The following is a 16,221-nucleotide window of genomic DNA, read 5'->3' as shown; positions in this document are numbered from 1 at the left end:
ACATCCTCTAGTCTTCCAGTTCACACTTGAGCTAGATCCCAACAGACAAGAAATAGATTTGTCTACAGAATCTCTATGAAAACCAGTACTGATATTGAAATGTCACTGAAAAAGAGAAAAGTCAAGATATAAATAAGTTACATAATTTTCTGTAATGAATTAGGAATGACCAGGACAACTAGCTCTGTACCTTGTCATTGAATTCAAAACAAAATAGTCATAAAAGTGGAAGACAGAGCAACACATATTTACACAATTACTAAAACAAAATTTCACTCTTGATTTCAGGACAAATTTAAAAATAAGGTAATCAGTTTTTATTAGGTTTCCAAATTGATTTCAAATGGAATCCTTTAAGCAGAAGCAAATGAAAATCAGATTTTCAAGACAAGTAGAGTAACTTATTTAGGCCTATAAACACATTTTTCCTTAAAGGTCTATAACCACCATAAAATAATTTTCCTAAGAGTGAAATACAAAATAAATTGCAGACATTGACAAACTGCCTACACGTATTCAGTACCTACCAATTTTTTCCAGTTGTTTGGATACATGCAGAGAGTTTTCCCAAAGTTTACATCTGAAACATTTAGCTAAAATCACACTGTTCAATAGTACAGCAAACTTTTCTTGAGCAGCCACAAAATCTGACAACCCTAAAAAAAAGTTTCCAATATTAAATCTAGTACACTATTTTACTGGAAAAGTATTAAAAATCCATTAACCCTATAACATACATCTCGTAATTCGTGAGCCATTTCTGAAAATCTTTGAGGTATCTTGAGTCAAAGCAAAGTCTTGTATGGGAATGCATCCTAGCTGAGCCTGAATAAGACTGGAGGAAAGAAGAAATTTCATTATTTCTTTTTAAAAATTACTGTCTCATAGTATTTGACATCACTGACTGACATATCTTAAAATTCCTCTCTGCCTTGATTTCTGTGACATGATTCTATATCTTATATCATAAGTCATTGTTGACTTTCTCCTCCCAGCCAGCTCTTATTTCTCCACTCTTCTTTATTTATGGAACCTCTCTTTCTCTCAAAAATCTCATTTCTTCTCAAGACTTTCATTATAATCTCTAAATTGATAAATTTCAAATGATCACAGGGCTCTCACACTTAGACTGTTTTTATCGCAACACATCTAAAATTGTTATCATATTCTCCTCCAGTGCAGTTCTGTCTTTGGGCTTTAATATATATAGGTATTATAGAAAACAATGCAATTTATATAATCAATAAACATTTAGGTGCCTACTGAGTAAAAAGCATACGGTTAGGTGCCGAGGATTCTGTTCAACATATGAAGGTTGGTAGCATATTAGCTGATTATTAGAAACCAGCAATTTCTTGGCTATAAAATTTGAGGGATAGAAAAAGGGGAAAGAAGAAGTTACCACCCATTGTGCCTACTTATCCCAGGTCTCTGCTACCTGTTGACTTACTTAGCTAACCAGAAACTGACATGCAGATTCCCCTATGGACCTAACTGAAGTCATTAGACTTGTATTACTCTCTGAGGGGATCTCTCGATAAGACCAGAAATAGGTATACAAAGAAAAGGGCAGAAAAATTATATCTCATAGTTTAGTTTTAGCAAATGATATGTGAAAATAGAAGCAATCAACTTAACTTCTCAGAATGGGCGCAAATAGCTGAAACTACAGACTAACTACTTCTTTTGGCTGTAACACATGCTCCTGAAAATTCTTTCATATCATCTATTATACACCCCAATGTTCATTATTTACAATTATTTACAGTAGCATCATTTACAATCACCAAGGTATGGAAGCAGTGTAAGTGTGCATCAACAGATGCATGGATAAAGATGTGGGGGGATACACACACACACACACACACACCTTGTTGGCCATACAAAGAATGAAATTTTGCCATTTGCAGCAACATGGATAGACTTGGATGGCATCATACTAAGTGAAATAAGTCAAAGACAAATACTGTATGATATCATTTACACATATATATGTACTAAATAAATAGAAAGGAAATTGGAAGGATCCACAGCAAACCACTGACAACAGTTACTTCTGGGGCCAAGGGAGACCTGAATTTTTGCTTAATAAAATTTTTTTTGACTCTTTAAAAATGAGTCCATGCATCACAATAAAAAGAAACAAATATGAAAAGAAATCACTGATTTGAAAAATATCATTTAAAGAAAAGAGAGCTAGTGTTGAAGATGAAAGACCAGGTAATTAAAGTTATGAAAAAAAATTTTTTTAAGCCTTAAAGGACAGAAAGTTGAAGAATAAAAATTTTAAAGAGGATTAACACCTATTGAAATAGAACTGATCTGAAATTCAACAAAGTAACAGGAATATGAGGAGACATGAAAGTGGTAACTAGTCACCACCGTCAGCCACCAAAAGACTGTAAATTTTGGATTAAGAAAACACTCCACATATATTCTCTCTTCCTGGCCACAATTAAGTAGTTGCATAAAGGTGAGAAATTATAATAGGAAGCTGAATTATGATATGTATAAAATCAATTATAAAGTCATTAATTTTAAAGTGACATTCCCAATCAAAAGAATGTATGATCCAATCTAAGGAAAGGTAAATGAAAGCATTATAATCACAGAGTGTTCCCAAGAAGATGCTTGTGGAAAAATACTTTGAATCAATTTGACAGAACAGTTGATGCAACAGAGAATACTGGAAAAAACACTGTGAGAATCAAGAGACTAGATTCTAGATCCAGCTCAGTCCTCAGTATAGCAGCACAACCTTGAGCAAGTCACAACTTATCTGGGCATCACTTGGCTCATTTGTAAAATCAGAGGATTAGGGTATATGATCTCTTAAGTTCTGTATGATCTCTAAGGATATTTAAATTTCTAGAGAAATACAGCTAAGAAACAGGACATCTAAGTTCTGCTCTCTAAGCTATAGATCTGCCTGCTGAGTTGTGTACAACAATGTGAAGTTTGTTTCTAAGATGTCAAAGTTGGGGAGATAAAATTCAATCAGATGTCAGGGAGCATCCAGAAAGAGTGACCTCCTTTGGCTAAGGAGAAAAAAGGGAATTCTATGGCCAACTGGCTTCACTGAGCCACATAAAAAAGTCATTTTCACCTGAAATCACATCTCTAAATCAAAAGGTTTAACGCTAAGACCTAAATACTCAGAAAATCAAGCACTTGGCATAGCAGAAAAGGATATCATTGCATTTGTGATTCTAAACTGGGTTTAAAATCACTACAAGCTACAGTATAACTTTAGTTTACTCTTCCAATTACTATTCCTCTATACAGACTTCCCATTTGTGGCAGAATAGTCATTTCCTTGTCCCACATGCATTCCTTCACATATGTTTTCGCCTTCAGGGTTTGTCTTTCCCAAAACACCCTATCACTGAATAGACACTTACTACATGTGCTTTCATGCTGCCCAGTATGTTTATACACATGGTTCTCATTCAAGCCAACCTGATAGTTCCTGATGACGAGACACATACCCTCTTCTGTTGTCCACTTGTCTCAACAGAACAAACTCAATGTCTGTTGATTTAAAAATGTACAAATTATCTCTTTTAATTAAAGTCTGAGAGTTTCGGGAAATTAATTTCACATCTACATTCTGACTCCTCATTTTTATATAAATATGTTCTTTTTTGTATTAAGGAAAACAGATTTAAAGTAAGTTAAAAATTTTTTTGATAGCTGCTTGGAGTCCATTTTCTACTTGGTGCAAAGTAAAATAAGTTTAAAACAATTTTTTAAAAACTTCATAAATATGAACCATGAACAGGTAGTCACTATTTTAAGACATTAAACAATTAATTATTTTTACCAATTTACTTTCATTTCTCTTGTTTTAATTTTTCCTTCCATTGGAAATCTGTAAATAAAAACATAGCAAAACTTAATATTATTACGTATTTTAACTGAATGAAACCTTTTTTAAATTATTTAAAACATATTTAATTTCTGTACCTGATAGTTATCCGATTTGGATCTTTGTTCAAAGTATTCAGTGTTTTCTTTTCACTTATCCTTAATTGTACATCTAGAAATTCCTTGCAGCTGGCTATCATTGTGACCTATAAAATTTCAGTATTTGTTCATTTAGTTATGCCCATTCATCTTTTCTCTCATCTATTTTATTCTGCATTTATTTTTTCATGCTACCTTGGGATACCACATTTAGCATAATAGAGTTAAAAATCTGCCTTATACATTTTGCTTCTTTAAAAAGGGTTCATTCACTCACTAACAAATGTTTACAAATGCTTGTTATATGCCAGAAACTGTGCTACATACTGGGACTATACCAATAAGATTGTAAAGATTAATAAGATAAAATTAAAAATATTCAGTCTAGCACCTACCACATAATAAACACTCAATAAATGTAGCTTTCACTACTACCACTATTACTACGATTATACAATTATTCATCCTTCCGTAGCTTGCAAGTTATTATCCCTACTGAGGCTAATTTTGTAATAAAAAGAATGCTTTAAGTATTAAGAATTTATATTCTACAGCCTAATTCTGCCAGATAACTTTGAACAAAGTACTCTGCTTTGGTTTCTCACACCTGTAAAATGAAACTAACACCTTTTTAAATTCTCTTTCACACCTACTGAACTCAGAATCAGTTGAGTTAATGTTAACATTAGGAATTTTCTACTCTTGATTTCTCTTCAATTAAGAATAATATTTACATGGAAATATAAGCCTTCTATTTCTCATTAATTTTTGTGCAATTTTTAGTATATTAATCTTATCACAATAATCAACTTAGATATTTTAAATAAAAATAAAGTTTAAATTTGAGAATATAAACACCATGTTTCATGTTCATAGCTCTAGTAAAGGAAGAAAGGACCAATGCAGTCACCAGCAACCTGACTATGGTTCTGTCCACTGCTGCAGCTACAGAGCTGCCCCACTGTGGGTATCTTAATATAACCTGTTTTAATCCCATTTTCTCCAAAATCAGTTCTTTCTTCTGGTACGTCACCAATATTACCCTCTTTCTACTGTTCCTGTTATTCTGATGCAAGGGATTCGGGGAAGAGTTCCAAGTAGGTGGCACATGTGTCCCTCACTGTCCCTCATTCATGGCAGACTTTCCTAATCTGTCACCTCATCTTGGAATCTTTCTTAACGTGCTAACTTGGTAGGCACTACGAGGTAATCAGTGTCTCTAAGTAAGCTGAAAGGCACCTGTTATCCCTGCTTTTGATACGTACATACACTTTCTTAGCCTTGATGCAGAGATCAAGGGAAAATGTAACCTACGGAGTAATACTCCGTATCTTGTGACCGAAGACAGACAAGGAGGAGAAACAGAAGCACTACTGGAAATGCTTTCTTTTCTTTTTTTTTTTTTTTTAACATTTTTTATCGATTTATAATCATTCTACAGTGTTGTGTCAAATTCCAGTGTTCAGAAATGCTTTCTTTTCTGCTCATTTATTCTTAAATTACATGAGATACACCAATTAGCTGTTTTCCCCAATATTATTTTATACTATATCGTTATGTATTTATTTTCTTGTGAAAATTAATTTACCAGATCTGATAAAGTTTCTTCTCCACTAATGGTACAAAATTTCTTCACTGTCTCAAATGTAATGTAATACCAAGCCATCAATCTTCCAGCCTCTGTGGGAAAAGATGGAAAAATAAACATTCTCCATCAGCTGAACCAGTTTGCATATTCAACAGTTTAACAAAGAATTCCTGACCATCTCTGCTTTGCCTGTAACAGCGTCAGGTACAAAAGACACCAGAAGATCCAGCAGACACAGGTCTCCAGCACAAACTCACAGGCCAGTTCGGGAGAGACCCACCTGTGAACAGCTGGACCAGAGGACAACATCCGGCTAATCATACTGCTTACAAACAAACCTACGTACAGAGGAAACTAAGCCAAAGAGAATGGTCAGTTTGGGATGGTCTTTTAGAGAAAATGGGTCTTGAGCAGGATTTAAAAGTACTTAACAGGCCTTGGCAGAAAGGAAATAAAGCTATGATGACCTCAGGAAAAAAACAAGACTTGCTTATCAAAAGAGAAAGATTAAAAAGACTATCTTTAGAATACTGTAATGAGAAACATGACTTGATAAACATATGAATACAAGTCCAGGTCAAACTGACCTGCTTCAAATCCTTGCTCTACCACCAATTAGCTAGGCAATCAGATGCTGGTTATTTTTACCAATTTTTTAATGTGGTGATAATAGAATTATGAATCTCATACGTTTGTTGTGAAAAAGATTAAATGCAATAATTCATGCATAGTACTTAGCACAGTGCCTAACATTAAATAAATGTTGCCTATTTTTATTGTCAAAACACGAAGAATTATAGACCACAGAGGCCTGAAGGAGCCTTGAAATGCTATTAAAGGGATTTAGATTTTGGTTTTGATATGTAAAATAACAGAGGGCCACTTAACATTCTTGAGCAATACTTCATTTAAATTGGAATTTGAAAAGAAATTGTTCTGGACCGAGAACATCAGGCTGCTTGGGGGGATGCCAACCAAAAATGGGCACTTTTCATCCACTTCTAAACACGAGCTGAGCAGCCGCTGATTTCCAGCACACCCTGAAAGGAGTTCAGGGTGGAGATTAGGAATGAGGCCCTCTGTACTCTGGGAAAAACTGGCAGAACAGGCCTTCAGACAGTTAGATATTTTCAGATTTTATGAGCCCAAATGTTTGCATCTCCTCATATCTAGAAAAATCACTAAAATCATTAATGGTGATGTCGACTGAAATAAATGCATAACCTAAAAGTTGAGAGTTATGTTTTATTTGGCGGGAGGATTCAAGCTGAGATGACAGCCTCTCAGGTCGCTCTGAGGGACTGCTCCGAAGAGGTGGGGCGAGGAGCCAGGATATATAGGAGCTTTACAACAAAGACCAGGTAGTTGCAACATTAAAAGATCACCAGTTAACTAGAGAAAACCAGACATCTCAAGTTAAAGAATTTAGCACTTTTCTACGTATGGGAGAAGCAAACATTTGGGCTCACTGAATTCATTCCTTTGACAAGCACCTAGCTATCTAGGGCCATTATCCTGTCCTTTCTTATTCTGAGTCCCCTCAGAGTGCACCATTGTTGAGTGGCTGCACAGGCTGGGCTGCAGACTTGCCTTTACTGGGGGGTGGCGGCAGCTGCTGCTACCTTGACGGCTTCAGCATTCTTTGTTTACTGATACGGTTTGCAGTATTTTTCGTTCACAGTGACATCTGCTCCTCCTGTGGAGCAGCAAGCCTCTGCCTGAATGTGTGCTTGGCTGCACGTACCTCCCCCTTCACTGAAATCATATAAAATACTGATGCTCCCCTCCTCCTCTTTGGAGCAGTTACTCAGAGCTATCTGAAATGCTGTCTCATGGGCCATAGACCTCATTTTGCCCCAAATAAAACTTAACTCACAACTCTCACATGTGCATTTGTTTTCAGTTGACAGGTAGAAGGATGAGTGAGGAAATGGAATTCTCTTAAAAGGTTACAGGTTTCAATTATACGTTATCAAAAATATTAAAAAGAATTTCAAGTCTTGTGAACACACACAAAAACAACTGGGAAGAGGAAAATGGCATACTGCCTCTCAAAGAAAGGGCTAACATCTACGTACGTGCTGCAGGTTTTGCTAAAGGAGGGAAGAATCTGCCATTCTGTCACTCACAGGCATCAAAATCAAGCTACAGTAGACAGAACCGAGAATCAGGAATAGCCACTTTCTCAGTTAGGAGCCTGGTGAACATGTTCAGCCAAAACATGGGTAATGCAGTCATTCACAGAAAGGAGCTTCCAAGAGCAGCGTGTGAGATGGCGAGAGCATGGTTCTCAAGGGAACTAGTGTTTTAACCTGCTGCAGGTATTTAAAGACACTCCTCTAATCCCAGATGTTTATAAATTAATATAGGATATCTCCCAGCTAGAGGAAATGAAAGGTTCTGAGAAAAGTCTTGGTACTTGCTGGCCTATTAGGAAGGATGAAGGTTTTCTAGGTGAGGTATAAAAATAACCTAGAAAGCAAGCCATGAAGAAAACGAGTCAAGGCAGAAGGAATACAAAGCATTTTAACAGATGAGCAGGTGAAGAGAGGAAACAAAGGGGCAACTTGCTATCAACATAGCTTTAGAATGATGACTATCTCGTGGTAGCAAATTCAGGATATTTAAAAAAGTCATAGATTCAGGGTGAGGGGAGGCAAAGTAGAGGCCACGAAAATGCACCCCTCGCATCTCCTCCTGTGAGAAGCGTCCTGACGGGTGGATGGCCCCAGCTGCTGTGGTCTCAATCTATCACTATGTACACACCAACATCACACTTCTCATGAGATGCTCCCAACCAATGACTGAGCATGGCAGGAATGTTCAGGTAGGCCTATAAGACAAGGGACTCCTTGGATGGGCAAACTTGGTGTTAAGATTCCCCATCAACTCTGCCAAATGGTCTTAGGACTGCACTGCAGGATAAAATTCCCCACCCTTCTTTCTCTCCTTTCCTCCTTCCTTCGTTTCTCCTTCTTCAGAGAGGTAAGATCTACATCCCAGTTTAATGACTTTCCCTGCCTCTTGCAGTTACTGCCCATTTTCAAAAAGTTGTTAATCCTTGAATTTGCACAAACTAAGACTTGGCTTTTTGAGTCCTTCTTCCATACACAGTATCAGGCAGAACAGCTTAAAAACCTGGACAATAACACAAGCATACAGATGAAAATACCTAGATACTTGAGTATTATGACCACAAATTGAAAAAGCAAAAACTGTACGAAGCATAATTACTGAAACATACAGACTAAAAATTTAAATACAAAAAAATAAATACTCAAAGAGAAAAAAAGGTAAATTTTTCTCTATTTAAATTAAAAAAAAATGATAAAGAAATGCTGTAGGAAATTTCGAGTTGTCCAGAAAACCCTTTCCCAGCCAGAAATTAGACAATAAGCTCTAATTTCCTTCATTTTTAAAATACCGTCATTAAGTCCTTGTGGTATCCATTTTGGCATATAACAATGCTTCCCAAACCATGTTTTATAACATTAGTGTTCTCTGCAGTATTAATGGATGTCACATTAAAAAGGTTTCTGTGGGCATATAAGAATATAAAAATCCTAGGCTAACCAACTTCAGCTCTGTTGTACTGTCTTTCTTCCAGCACCTTTAATATGCTATTGAACCTCATGAATCTCCTAGAGAAGATGGTTTAGAGTAAAAATTGATTCAGAATATGCACTGAGATACACTGGTGTATGGCATGAAGTTCTAAATTGATTGTCACCATACCATCTGAACACTATACCATTTACTGAAACATCAATTCCAAGGCAGTGGTTCTCAATTTTAATGTGCAAAAGCAGCATCTGTGGAACACGCTTAAAATCTAAATTCCTAGGTTTTACTCCTAAAAGGTGAGGTCTTTAGGTCTGGAGTAGAGTTCATTAACTTCATTTTTAACACAAGAGCACTCTCAGGTGATTTTGAGAGCAAGTAGTTAATCTAACCACACTTTAAGAAACTTCACCCTCGTATGCAACAAGGAATATTTTCAGCTCTAAGACTGGATTGTCCTTTTGGACATGTCTTGCCTGGACATGGAATGAGTGAAGAATGAAAGAGAAACCAAAGATATCAAATATTTTATAATCTTAGGCTTGATCAAACAGTTGTGCTATTGAGAATAACAGACAGGAAGAGATATGATTTCCTAACCTTGGACAGAAGAGAGCTACAACTCATGTTTACAGAAGAAGTGTTTTTTTATTGTAAATGTTCATTTTTCTTATTTTGATCATCATAACAACCTAATAAGGTAAGTAGGATATGTAAAATATTCCTGTTTTGCAGATGAATAAACTAAGGCTCAGTGAACATAAGGTCACAGCTAGTAAGTGGCAGGGCTGGGATTGAAATCCAGGTATTTGGAACTTAAATTTCATGCTCATTCCATTGTATAGTATTCCAGGTCAAACGAACTGTTACATGCTTCTGGATGTCAAGTTTCACATTTACATGTAAGGAAAGATTTCCAATAGGAAACTGACAATCAAATTTTGTAGCAAAGGGTCAAGAGACTAGGAGCAAAACTACAATTCTGAATTCATTTACATAATGACTATAGCTTAAGCTGTGAAGGTAAATTATGTTTTCAAAGAAATCATCATAAACTAGGAATAAAGGTCCAATGTTCGCACATTTAAGAAGCCCACAGTAAAGCAAGAAAGGTCAGCAAAGAGAGGTTGATTAAAGAAGCAGAAGGAGAACCAAAAGAATGTTAAAAAGAAGAAAATTAATCAGGCAGTATTCACTGAAGATGGAGAAGGTGGGAAAATAGTACATGTATCATTTATTAGGTATGTTTAAAGGCAGACAGAATGGTATCAGTGGATTCAAGAAGATCCACAAGGAAGGAATGATAATGGGAATAAGATGTTTGAGAATTAAAGTATCTACAGAATAGATGAAAAAGTTACATTAGTGATTCTCACGCCCCCTCTAGTGAGACATCCTAGAATATAAAGGTGATAATTCTCACAAACAAAATAAGGTTTATCAGAATGAGGACCACGGGAGAAGAGAAAAATATTGTAAATCTAGGGCTGAGAGTCAGGGAGATAAATTGTTTTTAAAAACGTCAGACAAACAAATACAAATAAAAACATGATACAAAAATCACACATTTCTACAGTACAACTGCAAGTATGTAAAAATACATTTAAAAATGTAAGGATACATGTTAAATGTTAACAGATAGTCAGATTCTGATTTTTTTTAACTTTTCTATACTTCATAATTTTTATTCAGTAAAGTTTCTTTTCTTAAAAAGATTAATTTCTTATAATGAAGTCAATATTTTTTCCCAAGAAACTTTAACCATGAGTGCTAGAAACTACAAAACATTCTTTCTTGCTTCTATTACACCCTAAATACAGGGAGAGGGAGAAAAGGAGCTTAAGTAACCATCCAGGTAATCAGTGTTTGAATAAGTATTGGCAAAAGGATATCTATGAGAGTTGTAACAGGACTGACACAACCCAAAGAGCTGGACATTTCAAACCATTGCCAAAAGTCACCAGAATTAGTGAAGACAAATTCTGTGCCTGTCAAAAAGGAGGTCTATGATTTTATAAATAGGACTCATATAAACTTATCATGCTAAAATGATACCCTGTGGAGACCTGAGATCATAATTTTACCATCATCTAAATTTAGTAGAACAAATTTCAAAACTTAGTCTTAAGTAAGCAACTGTTAAATTTATCAACCATAATGGAAAAATTACCAGTTGGTCTGAAATTAACATCTTCATCCATCTTTATCAAGTCCAGAGATGATAAATCATTCAGATTCTTCAAACATAATTCTGTTCCATTATAGAAATACAATTTTAGTAAGAAAGGAAGCAACATAAAATAGAATTTATTATTAAATATTCTGAAGTTGTGTTTCTGTGTAATTGTTCTCAGAACTGTAGTCTCTACTTAAGCGGTTAAAAAAAAAACAAACCCTCATTTAAAACAAAAGAGCTGACTAATATGCAGAAAAAAATTTTCTAACAGTAAAAATAATACAAATAATAAAAATAACAGTAAGTGATAACATTTACAACTTAGAATTTTTAAAATGATATATTTGTATTATCTCATTCGATTCTCAAAATAACACATATGGTAGATATTAATATTATTTCATCTACAAGTTAGGAAACTAAGGAATAGAGAGGCCAAGTAACTTGCTCTGTCACCTGACTTCCAATATGACAGTAGTTTTTCTTTTTCTTTTCTTTTTAAAAAACTTTTATCAAAGTTATATACACAAAGCATAAAGAGTCAAACAGTTCTACAGAGATTGTTCCAAAAAACATCAGTCTTTGCCCTCCTCCTGGTTTGCCACTCTCTTGAGGTAACTACTCTGGACTATTTTAGCTGATGCTTGTAGTATTCATTTCAGCATCTCTGTATATGACACTACTGCTGTCTGGAAGGAACCTCTGAATAGGAAGCAATGCAACCCCACTCTCACTGATTGACAGGGATCAGAACAACTGTAGGAGCCTGCTGCATACAGCATACTCTCTGTTCCATACTACAAAGCCCAGGAGACTGGAGGTAGTTAAGAGCAGAGAGTGGGAAAAACCACAGTCTTTTCAATCTTACATAGGATAACCAGCCACAAAAACATAGTCCTTAGAAGGCAAGGTTCTTTGGGAAATACTGTGAGCAATACTGTTTAGGCAACTTGCTAGGTTTAAGCGTTTGGTTAAGTAAGGCTTTTGAAGTCCCTGCTAATTTTTTTAATTACCCACTATCAAAATAACATTCGGTAAGTTAATCAATCAAACAAGAATGCTTCCTATATGCTGAGCATTATTCTAAGCTTAAGGTATACAGCGGTGAGCAAGACAATGTTCTTCCTTTATAAAACTTGTCTTTTACTAAAGAAAGCAATTAATAACAAATAAATAACATACTTTCAGGTATTGAAAGGTATTATGAAGGAAATAAAGCTGAGAAAGTACCTAAAGAATAACAGAATTTTAAAGACTTTTATTTAATTAAGCTTACATTTATTTCTGACACACAGCTTTGTAATTTCTGATTAAAGTAAGGATGTAGTCATCCTGATTTTCAACGTAAACATATCAGCTTTTCCAAGAACAAGGAAACAGCAATAACAAGATGGAAATATTCTGCCTTCCTCTCTGTAACTGTGGGTTTAAATATGGTAGCCCAGGAAGGCCTCTCTCACATTTGAACAAAGACCTGAATGAAATTAAGGTTCAGGCCACGTAAAATATGCGAGACGTGTTCCAAGAACAAGGAACAGAGAATGCAAAGACTTGAAGTGGGGAAAAGCTTGGTGTGTTTAAGGAGCAGCAGGAGAGCCAATCTGGAGAGAATGGAATAAAAGAAGGGAAAGTGAAGAGATGGAGTCAGAGAAAAAAGGCAGGGAGATATCAAGTAGGATTTTGTGGGTTCTGATGAAAGTTTGCATTTTATTCTGAGTGAAGGGAGAGCTACTGGGGATACTGAGCAAGAAAGTATCATCAAATTTAGGAAATAGCATATTCTATGCTAAGGACCCTTCCTGAGAAATTTAAGGCAGACCTCCAAGGAAATGGAATCATTCCACTCAGTTATATAATAAATTTGGCTATTCTTTATAGGCAAAACTTAGCTGTCCTATAGTAACTGAAAAGAAGGCAAATATGAACCATGAAGAACAGCTAACAAAGGTTAAGTCATTACAGTTACTAGAACAGAGTAGATATTTCTTGGTCTGTATGATTTCTTGTGCATATTTGATAGTTATGATAAAAAATATACACCTTTAAAACTCTGCTACAAAATTGGTCAATACATAAAAGATAATACAATTATTTGATACATCTGTTTCTCAATAGCAGCATTATGAATATAAGCTATTGCTTATCAGCATGTTTCAACAATATATTTATTCTTTTAGAAAGATAATTTAACTGCTTCATCCTGAACTCTGCATTTTTATTTGCCATATGTGTACATCCAGGTACAGGATAAATTAAAATTGGGTAAATATTTTTAGTGGATCTAACATTTTTTCTTTTACTAGAAGATAGTCTCAGTACAATGAACAGGCAGCAATTTCTAATCCTAATAAAAGCTCAACAATCTTTTGATACTTTAAAAGATAGGTAATGAAATACCGAGTGATTAACTGAAAACTAAAACGGGTTTGATAGGAATGCATCATTTGCACAGATTAGGATAAAAAGCTTATAATCAAGCTAGGCTTATATTTTCAATTAAAATTAAACTAGAAAAGGAAAACAAAGAGTTGTGTGTCTATAGGCAATATTTCCAAAGACGAGGATCATTTTAAAAATAAAAACAAATAAACCAAGTTAACATATTATACAAAGGAAGATACTCTGATAAAACTAATAAATAGATTAATTCATAAAAAAGTACATGTGCCAAGCTTTATCTACCTATGAAAAAGAAACAGTTCATATATACTTTTTTGCAAACAAGGTTACTTTAAAAAATCATTTATAAGAGCATTCTTACATTCACAATTAACAGAATTTTTCATTAAAATTTATAGAATATAAATTTTTTAGAAGGAAATGCATCTAACCTTGTAATTTTGATTCAATTCCATCTTTGTTCAATCCAGATGCAAAACCTATATAAGTTATGAATAGTTATTAAAATAAAACAGAATGGGCTTGATTCAGCTTTATAAGTTCACTTCATACCCCAGTTAGCTAGAAAAGAGCAATCTAATTAAATCTTAAACACAAAAAGAGAGCTTAAAGAGTTAAAACAAAGCTTAAACATCTATGGGAAATAACCACTGTTGTGAAGTCTCCTTCAGTATCAATCGGCTATCTTTTGTTCATTTTATTGTGTAACAGTGACTAGGAATAAAAAAAAATATATATATATATATATATTTTTTTTTCCCCCTTGGAGATCTTAAAGTTTTGAACCTGTGGGCATTAGAATGGTATTACAACAAGTCAGGTTTTAATTTAATATTCTGCAATCCCAAGTATTTTTATTTTATAACCTGTACCACATGAAAGAACCCACTAGAAGCAACATAACCATGTGTGTTAGCTTTTAGATGACAAAAATTCCAGCAGCAACAATATTATGCATACTTTGATCTGAACACCAGCTGAGACAAAATTCAAAATTTTCTTTTGACTTTAACTTATTTTAAATAATTTTAGGCATTTCTATTATTTTTATTGGAGCTAATTTTTTTCTAAAACACTTATTTTTAATGTTGATTTCAAGTTTTTCTGAAAGACTAGAAGTAAAATAGATAAAGATGTGTCACATTTGTCTACTTCTGCTTCTAAATGTATTTGTGATAGCTGTTAATTTTTGCTTCTGCTACTTTTAAATTTTTATAATCTATTCTGTGACTTATTTGTATTAAAATATACACAACTGGCTTGAAAAATTACTGCTTTTCCAAATCAAAGTAACAAACCATAATGAGATGGATTTTTCAAGGCTCTGATATACAGCAAAGTTGATCGTATCCATTCCAAAGCAATATTCACATCTGTGATGGTATGCAATACTATTTCAGCATTTAAATGCTCAATTAGATGTCTGTGCAAACTAACAGAAAGAAAAACTTTTCATTAGTAATATGTATTTCAATGCCATAAAATTTTTAACTTGTTTAGAATAATATTTTGAATAATTCAATAATATAATTGAATAATATCTCATTGCTACTTTAATAATTCATGAAAGATAACTTAATTTTCAAAAATATGAGGAAATCTTGAGGTGTCAGTTCAACTTTTACTTTATTATATTGAGGGGGGCAGTTAATTTGGCTTGTTTGTTTGTTTGTTTATTGATTGATTGATTGATGGAGGTACTGGGAATTGAACCCAGGACTTAATGCATGCTAGGAATGCACTCTACCACTGAGCTATACCCAGCCCCTCAGTTCAACTTATAAAAAGATTATAGATTTCTCTCTACTCCATGGCTCTAGAAGACATTATTGCTTCAAAAAAGGGTGGGCAGTGGATTATATCCTATTTTCCAAGAGTATTATAATCAAATACTTAACCAACAGGTCTCAGGTTGCCTATCTTCTATTATTATGCAAATTTTAAAGATGTAAAAAGATATGAAAATATATTCCTCCCATTACTAATTTGGCCTTTTGTAACAAGGATATATGCAACTGCATACTAAGAAACACTGCTAGACAAAAAATATTACATTTTCTTTTTTTAACTTAAATTTCTTAAAAGGATACAAACTCTCTAGTTAGATTATTGAAAAGTTTCAAGAAAATGGCCTTAGAAAATCCCCTAATGTACTAAAAGGAAAACACAGGCTATATCAACATTATCTTTAGGGGACGTCTTCTGTATTACCTGCTTTCTACAGTGTCACTGCAAGCTAGCATCTGATTATACTTTTCTTTTGTACTTAATCGAGTCATAATAACTGCAGTGGCTGTAGTGTCAAACTGTAGGGAAAAAAAACAACAGAAATTTAGTAAAGAAGAGTGCATGTTGATATCAGTCTTCTTCAATAACTCAAGATTTTCATTTTATACTAAACAGTCCCCTGTCTTAAACAACAGGTCAAAAAGGCTTTAAAATACTTCTGAATTTGAATGTTAACTGAAAATTTAATTAAAAAACCTTTTAAGAGTATAGATGTAAAAATACCACTTTGGTTTCAATGTAA

General features: G+C 34.2%; 1 protein-coding gene across 8 annotated transcripts in view; it reads right to left on the bottom strand.

Annotated features, from left to right (window-relative positions):
* Positions 1-16,221, bottom strand: part of HFM1 (helicase for meiosis 1) — an 80,544-nt gene that overhangs the window by 30,379 nt on the left and 33,944 nt on the right. For all 8 annotated transcript variants that reach the window (XM_072968235.1, XM_072968236.1, XM_072968237.1 and 5 more), the window contains 9 exons: positions 15,903-15,997; positions 14,990-15,123; positions 14,123-14,170; positions 11,286-11,366; positions 5,555-5,646; positions 3,967-4,073; positions 3,824-3,871; positions 738-835; positions 528-656 (listed from right to left, as the gene is read on the bottom strand). In XM_072968235.1, the coding sequence (XP_072824336.1) occupies positions 528-656; positions 738-835; positions 3,824-3,871; positions 3,967-4,073; positions 5,555-5,646; positions 11,286-11,366; positions 14,123-14,170; positions 14,990-15,123; positions 15,903-15,997 (832 nt within the window). The remainder of the gene's footprint in view (positions 1-527; positions 657-737; positions 836-3,823; positions 3,872-3,966; positions 4,074-5,554; positions 5,647-11,285; positions 11,367-14,122; positions 14,171-14,989; positions 15,124-15,902; positions 15,998-16,221) is intronic.

This window comes from Vicugna pacos, chromosome 9 (genome assembly GCF_048564905.1).
Source record: "Vicugna pacos chromosome 9, VicPac4, whole genome shotgun sequence".
In the NCBI taxonomy this organism is placed as follows: domain Eukaryota; kingdom Metazoa; phylum Chordata; class Mammalia; order Artiodactyla; family Camelidae; genus Vicugna; species Vicugna pacos.
The sequence above is the reverse complement of the archived record's forward strand: the minus strand, read 5'-3'. Positions and strand labels throughout refer to the sequence as shown.